This window comes from Apis dorsata, unplaced genomic scaffold (genome assembly GCF_000469605.1).
Source record: "Apis dorsata unplaced genomic scaffold, Apis dorsata 1.3 scaffold_94, whole genome shotgun sequence".
In the NCBI taxonomy this organism is placed as follows: domain Eukaryota; kingdom Metazoa; phylum Arthropoda; class Insecta; order Hymenoptera; family Apidae; genus Apis; species Apis dorsata.
The window spans coordinates 298850-307015 of NW_006263392.1; the positions used below are offsets into that span (position 1 = coordinate 298850).

At 22.6% G+C, this 8166-nt stretch overlaps 1 protein-coding gene across 1 annotated transcript in view; it reads right to left on the reverse strand.

Annotated features, from left to right (window-relative positions):
• LOC102678387 (putative glutamate synthase [NADPH]) overlaps positions 1–8166 on the reverse strand; it is a 42910-nt gene that overhangs the window by 6047 nt on the left and 28697 nt on the right. Inside the window, exons 20-33 of the mRNA XM_031508672.1 lie at positions 8113–8166; positions 7473–7673; positions 6967–7356; positions 6513–6847; positions 6264–6402; positions 5862–6175; positions 5144–5303; positions 4874–5037; positions 4488–4753; positions 3911–4308; positions 3553–3798; positions 3251–3418; positions 3070–3180; positions 2836–2992 (exon numbers count right to left, since the gene is read on the reverse strand). Coding sequence (XP_031364532.1) covers positions 2836–2992; positions 3070–3180; positions 3251–3418; positions 3553–3798; positions 3911–4308; positions 4488–4753; positions 4874–5037; positions 5144–5303; positions 5862–6175; positions 6264–6402; positions 6513–6847; positions 6967–7356; positions 7473–7673; positions 8113–8166 — 3103 coding nt within the window. The remainder of the gene's footprint in view (positions 1–2835; positions 2993–3069; positions 3181–3250; positions 3419–3552; positions 3799–3910; positions 4309–4487; positions 4754–4873; positions 5038–5143; positions 5304–5861; positions 6176–6263; positions 6403–6512; positions 6848–6966; positions 7357–7472; positions 7674–8112) is intronic.

Genomic DNA, 8166 nt, shown 5'->3' on the forward strand with positions numbered 1-8166 from the left:
AAAATATGTAAGTAAATAAATATAAATAGAAATAAAAAAAATTTAATTAATATTTCAGAACTAATAAATATTTAAAACTAAAGTTTTAGATTTAAGATCTATTTTTCCTCTAAGTTTATATATCGATTGGCAATTAGATCAAAATAATAATTGACAAATAATAATAATTTACTTAGTATCCAGTTCTCGAATAAACGATTCGAATTGATCGAATTATTTTTGTGAACAAATCAAATTCTTTATTTTTAATTTTTTTTATATTCTTTTAATTTTTTATTTTTTACATTATATTTTTTATATTATATTATATTTTTTTTATATTCTTTGCAAATACTCGCAAAGATGATAATCCAAATTATTTCTTTCTTTTGAAATTATCTTAGTAATTTTTATTAATATTCGATCATTTATACATAATTTCTGAACATTTCAATCATTGAAATAACAATCTTGATTCTCTCTTGATAAATCACAATATAATTATTATTATTATTATTATTATCATATTTAGACGATGCTATTTGTGAATTTATTAATACTAATAATAAAGAAGATTATTTGTTGACTCTAAGTATATTAATATTTTGAGTATAATATTTAATACTGCCAAATATCTACTATAAAGAATGTTAATAAATTTGAAGAACATTTTTGAAGAAATTAAAAAAAAAAAATTAATATATATATATATATATTATATATAAGCTTAAGTTATAATAATAATTAATATTTGTATTACATGAAATAGACATAAAGTGCTCTATCTTTGTTAAATTATTATTTTGTTTTAATCCACTTTGTTTTATTTAATTCAAATTTAAATTATTTAGAATTTGATAAAAAAAAACTTTGATAAAACTTTATTAATGTATACTATCTTGTTTCTATGAGGATTTGTATTTTTTCAATGCAAGAATTACTGAAATTAACACTTACTCACAATAAATTTCCATGATATCTTTTAAATTTCATTTCGATGAATTAGTAAAATTATTTTATTGCAACAAAATAGAAAAATAAATTAAAACGATGATTGTTTAGATATAATCAACTTACTAATTTCAATTGTGAAATATGAAATATATTATTAAAGTCAATATTTTAAATAACTTTTTTTGATATCTTCTAGAAAGCGATTCTCTTCGAAAAATTTTGTCCAATTCATTGTCATGTAATTGATATTACATTATGACATCATTTTTCTTTTCCGTATACATAAATTTTCCTAAAATTTAAGAATCAGATATCATGCTTTGATTATTTTGAATATGAAATGAAAAATATATCTGAAATTTCAAAAATATCATACAAAATTATTTATTAAAAAATTATTTTATTAATAAAATTTGCAAACTAAAATTAAGGAATAATTATATCATACATATAAGAAAAAATAATTTAAAATGTTAATTTTAACAACATGTATATTTCAAGTCTAAAATTGGTGAGATAATTCCTATTTTAAATAATTTTCAATATTATCATAACAAAAATTATTACATTTTCATTTTACAATGAAATAAATCCTCTAGTTTTTAAAATTGTGAAAATTTCAACAATTTATTACTATATTATATAAAATTTAATTGTTAATACAAAATATGAAATAATTATATAAAATAATTTAATGCTATTATGATTAATATTCTTAAAAAAATAATTATATAATTAAATAATTATTATTTTCTAATTTATAGTAATATTAAAATGGTCTTTTATGTATGAGTGCGTATAATGCAATATAAATATAATATATTTTTAATAATATATAAAATATTTAATAATTATTATTTTTAATTGTAAACAATTTATTCAATCGCGAATTATGCACAATTTTTATTAAAATATTAACAATTTTTGATTTTGAAATAAAAAATACAGTGAAATAAAATATAAATAGACATCGTAAATCTTCTAAATTTCTACGTCAACAATTACATAAAATACATAAAATTATTTCTCGATAAATCAATCACTTTTTGATATTGTCAAGATTTTTTTTTACTCTTAAATATATAGATTACATGAAGTTTAAAAATAAATTTGAATTATTACTTTGCTGATTTTGAATCTCTTTTAAAAAAAATATAAAAGTTTAAATTTTACAGTTTTTACCAATTTCCATAAAAATATATTTTATTCTAGAAATAATTTATTAAATCGAAATTGCTTTTTTTAAAATTTTACTTTAAAAAATTTAATTTATTTAAATAAAATTTTACAAAAAATTAATAAAATTTTTAAAAAATAAAAATTTTAATAAAATTTTTAAAAAATCAATTTATGACAATTTATTTATTTTGTCCAATTATTTAAAGTTTTTAAAATATATAGAAAAATATAAATAGGAAAAATATAGAAAAATTAGTAAAATAAACAATTTTTTTAATCAAATTTAATTATTTAAATTTTTATTTTATCAATTTAAATTTCTTAATATTTAAATTGAACAAAATAATTATATAATAATTTTATAGTTTAAATAATTGAATTCTTTATTTAAAAGCAAACAATTATTTAAATTAATTAATCATTTAAATTATTTTTCTAATCTAATAGTTAAAGATATTCTATAAAATATGAAATATATTTTTAATCCTTTAATTTTGAAGATTATTTTTTCGACATGAATATTACTATTCTAGAAAAATACATGTTAAATATTTTTTTGAAAATTGCATCATATATATGGATTATTTTATTACTTTTTGTGATTTAAATTTCAGAATAATTTTTATCAATATGATTTTCTGGTTTTATTATATTAATTTTTAATAAAATATTGCAATAAATGAGCAAAATTAGCAAACATTAAAACGTAAAAAGAGAACATACCTCCTGCTGCATATATTCCAGTTAAACTTGTTTCGTATTTACCAAGTGATGTTTTGAAGTTACCTCTTTCATCCATTGCTGTATTTAATTCTGTTGCAATATATTTTTCAGGGCCTAAGAAACCCATTGCGAGTAGAACTAGATCACATTTATAGATCTAAATAAACATAATAGAATCAAAATAAAGTAAAAATTATCTAATAATAAAGAATTGTCATTAATCATAATTTTTACCTTTTCTGTTCCAGAAATTTCTTCCATTTTCCAACGTCCGTTTTCCATCATCCATGATACTGAAATTGTTTTGATACCACTTACGTGACCACTTCCATTATCTAGAAATTCCTATTGGAAGTATGCAAATAATATTTATCAAGAATACTTATATTATATATTTAATTTTTTACATACTTACTTTACTCAATGTACTAAATTGACGAGGATCTCGACCAAATTTCAGAGAAACTTCTTCATGGCCATAATCTACTTTAAATACACGTGGAAATTGAGGCCACGGATTATCATGTGCTCTTTTACTTGGTGGTTCCGGCAAAATTTCAAAAGTAGTAATTGATTTAGCACCCTATAATTATACAATTTATAATGACGAAAATATAAATAGTAACATAATTAATAAATATGAATACTTTATTGTATCTTATATTGTATTTTATCGAAAATATAAAAAATTATATTAAAAATAAAAATAATGTTAACCTGTCGTAAAGATGTAGCTATGCAATCACAACCAGTATCACCGCCACCTATTATAATAACATCTTTATCTTTAGCCATTAAACATATATCTAATGAGGCATCGTTTCCCATTTGTTTCTTTTGCCAATATTCTAAAAAGTTTACAGCAAAATGAATTCCTTCAAGATGTCTACCAGGTATTTGTAAATCCCTTGGCCAAGTAGCACCCGTACATATTAACATTGCATCATATTGTTCACATAATTCCTACGAAATATATAAATACAAAAAATTCCATGTATAAATAAGTAATAAATGTTCAATGAAAAATTAAAGATGTATAATTATAAAATGCATAAATAGAAAATTAAAATTTCACCTTAACAGAAATATGTTTTCCAACATCGACACCAGTCTTAAATATAATACCCTCTGCTGCAAGTAGAGAAACTCTTCTTTGAACAACCTGTTTAGATAATTTCATAGTCGGGATACCATATTGTAATAGACCTCCAATTCGATCATTTCTTTCATAAACAGTTATTAAATGGCCTGCTTTATTTAATTGATGAGCTGCTGCTAAACCAGCTGGACCAGAACCAATTATAGCTATTCGTCGACCAGTTCTCATTTTTGGTGGATATGGAATTATCCAACCCTGTTCGAATGCATGGTCAATTATCGCGCATTCAATGTTCTTTATTGTAACTGCTGGTTCCGATATACTCAAAACGCAGGCACCTTCACACGGAGCAGGACAAACTCTTCCCGTGAATTCTAAATATATAAATTTTATTATATATATTATATTATATATATTATATATATTATATATATATTAAATTATTAATTATTTTAAAAAATACACATTTTAAAAGATACGAATTAGTTTTTATTAATTTTATTAATTTACGAATAGTTTTTATTTCTAGCAATTAATATTTTTTTGTAATTACCTGGAAAATTATTAGTTTGTAATAATTGATTTAAAGCTTCTTTCCAATTTGATTGAAAAACAAGATCATTCCATTTAGGAATGATATTTCCTAATGGACAACCATGGCTACTTTGACAAAATGGTACACCACATTCCATACATCTTGCGGCTTGTATGCGCAATCCTTTACGGACACTTTGAAAGTTATAGATTTCATTCCAATCGGCAATTCGATTTTCAATTGATCGGTAAACTCCCATTTGTCTTTTGTATTTCATAAATCCTCTAAAACAAAAAATTAAGAAAAAATTACATACCAATTTTTCAATATAAAATAAATATTCAATTTTAAATTTTAAAATGTTAGTTTTTAATTAAAACATTGGATTTAAAAAATACTAGCACCTTATCTTATCCAACTTATGCTGTGCCATATCAATATTTGCAATAGCATCTTCAATATCTTTAACCTGAACGTTTAATATTTGAGAACTTCCATTGGATATTGGTTGTATTTGTTTAGTTTCTTTGACTTGTTTTAATGCTCGTTGATATTCATATGGAAATACCTTCAAAATAATTAACAATATTAATAATTAACATATGTGCATTTTATATATAATAGTTATATAATAGTTATGTTTTTTAATCTAATCAATTAATGTTCTATATTACCTTAACAAATCGTGTTGTTGGTTCAGGCCATAACATTAAAAGATCTTGTGCTATTAAAGAACCAGTTTTCTCAACAAATTCTTTTAAAAGTTCTTTCACATATGCAATATCTTCTTGCTTGTTTAAAGGAAGCAATTCTACCATATCAGGATTACATTTACTAAATATGAAAAATTATAGATTAAAAAAATATACAAAAATAAATAATGAAAGTATAGTTTATCCGTGAAAAGAAGATGAATATTTATTATTTGTATCAATTTCTCTTTCATAATGTATTTTAGATCAAAACTTTTAAATAAAAATACATTTAATATAAAGTTAAATTTGCAAACTTAATACATGATTTGCAATAAAATCTCTGAATAAAGAATGATTAATAAAAATGAAATAAATCATCAATATAAATGAAGCACTATTAATATAAACATTATATTCTTAATGAGTTAATAAATGTTAATATATTTCTAGATATCTTCAGATCAATTTATATTTAAAATCGATTTTAAATATAAATATAAAAATATATTTATATAAAAATATATAAAAATATTGATTGAACTTATTTATAAGCAATTTAAGTTTGAATAAAGCAAGCACATATAAAGAATGAATTTTATATATTCCAAATATATTAACATTTTATGTATATATGTATACATAGAGCATAATAATATAATAAGAAATAGAAAAAGCACAAATTATGAAGGACTCATACCTTTTGAACGATCCATCTACATCTAAAACATAGGCTATTCCACCAGACATTCCAGCAGCAAAATTCCGACCAGTAAGTCCCAAAATTATCGCACAACCACCAGTCATATATTCGCATCCATGATCACCAACACCTTCAACTACTACTATTGCACCACTATTACGAACACAAAATCTTTCAGCAGCAATTCCTCGAAAATATGCTTTGCCAGATGTTGCACCATAAAGACAAACATTACCAACAATTACATTTGTATTGGAATTGAAAGTACAGTCCTTTGGTGGATATATAACAACTTCTCCTCCACATAAACCCTAAAAATTATAAAAATGTATACAATATATAAATGTATTAATATATATGTTGATAATCTTTTTCTTTTTTTTGAATAATTGAATTTACTTTGGCAACATAATCATTAGCATCTCCCTCAAGAGTAACATGAACGCCTTTGGTCATGAAAGCACAAAAACTCTGACCTGCAGAACCTTTCATTTTTATATTAATACTACCTTCAGGTAAACCATTTTCACCATATAATCTATCAATGCAAAAATAAAAAGAAAAATAATTAATTATTGAAAGTATATGTTTACATATTTAAAAAGAAATTAAGAAAAAAATTTAAAAATATAACAAAAACCTATTTACTTTGAAATATGATAGCTTAATGTTGCTGCAAATGCTCTACATTCATTGTTAATATTTAACTCAATATCAACATGATTTTTTTTTCCATTCAATACATCTGTGATCAATTCAATCACATAATTATCCAATCTATTTTCTAATTGAAAATCTTGTTTTACTGATCCTCCCTGAATATTTACTCCTGGCCTAAGTTCAAGTGCATTACGTAAAATATTATCGAGCTTTAATGTTTTAGCCTTTTCTATTATGATATCATTGCGAACTTTTAAGAAATCTGTACGACCGATTAAATCTTGAAATTTACGTAATCCAAGATCGGCCATATAAGAACGTACCTAAATAATAATAAAAAAAAAAAATTGTCTTATATGTTTTAACATTTTTTATTATAATATATATATTTATAAATATTTTTAATCAAATTTCGAAGTTTTTTATTCTTAATATAACATACCTCTTCTGCCAGTGCAAAGAAAAAATTAATCACATGTTCTGGTTTCCCATTAAATTTTTTTCGAAGTTCTGGATCTTGAGTCGCAATACCCACAGGGCAAGTATTTAAATGACATTTTCTCATCATAGTACAACCCATGGAAATTAAAGGTGCAGTGCTAAAACCAAATTCATCAGCACCTAAAAGAGCTGCAACTATTACATCAAATCCAGTACGCATTTGACCATCTGCTTGTACAATGACACGTGAACGAAGATTATTCAGAGTTAAAATTTGATGAGTTTCTGCAACTCCTAATTCCCACGGTAATCCAGCGGATTTTATTCCTGTCCAGGTACTAGCACCAGTTCCACCATCATGACCAGATATTACGATATGTTCTGCTTTACCCTGCATAAAATTTAAATAAAAGAAAATGTAATGAGAGTTGAAAAACGACATAATAAAAGAAATACATATTTTATTAAATATAATTATCTTATATACTTATTTATTTATACAATTACCTTAGCTACACCTGATGCAACTACGCCTACTCCTACTTCTGATACCAATTTGACAGAAATACGAGCATTTGGATTTGCGCATTTTAAATCATAAATTAGTTCTGCAAGATCTTCAATTGAATAAATATCATGATGTGGTGGTGGTGAAATTAAACCTACACCAGGTACTGAGTGTCTAGTTGCAGCAATTTCAGCAGTAACCTGTATAAATTGTACTCATATAACATGTGATGATATTTATAATTTTGTATTATATATGCAATACAATTAATTTTTGCTTGATAATTACAATTAATTTACATGAAATTTCTATCTCAAATATACCATCGATATTTGAACCTTGTCTATATTGATCAATAATACAATATTTATTTAATGATAAATAACACTTCTTTATAATAAGAACGAATAAGATATAATAAATTATTTTAAGAAAATAAATATAATAAATATAAAATATAATAATATATAATAAATATAATAATATATATAATAATATATAATAAATAATAATAATAATAAAATATAATAAATATCTAGATTATAAGATTGTATGCTCTAAATAACAATTTCTATCATTGTATCATCTTTTTGATGATTAAATTGATGAATAAAAATCTAATTTAAAAAATATGCTCACCTTATAACCAGGCAATTCACCTCCTTCTCCTGGTTTTGCTCCTTGTGACATTTT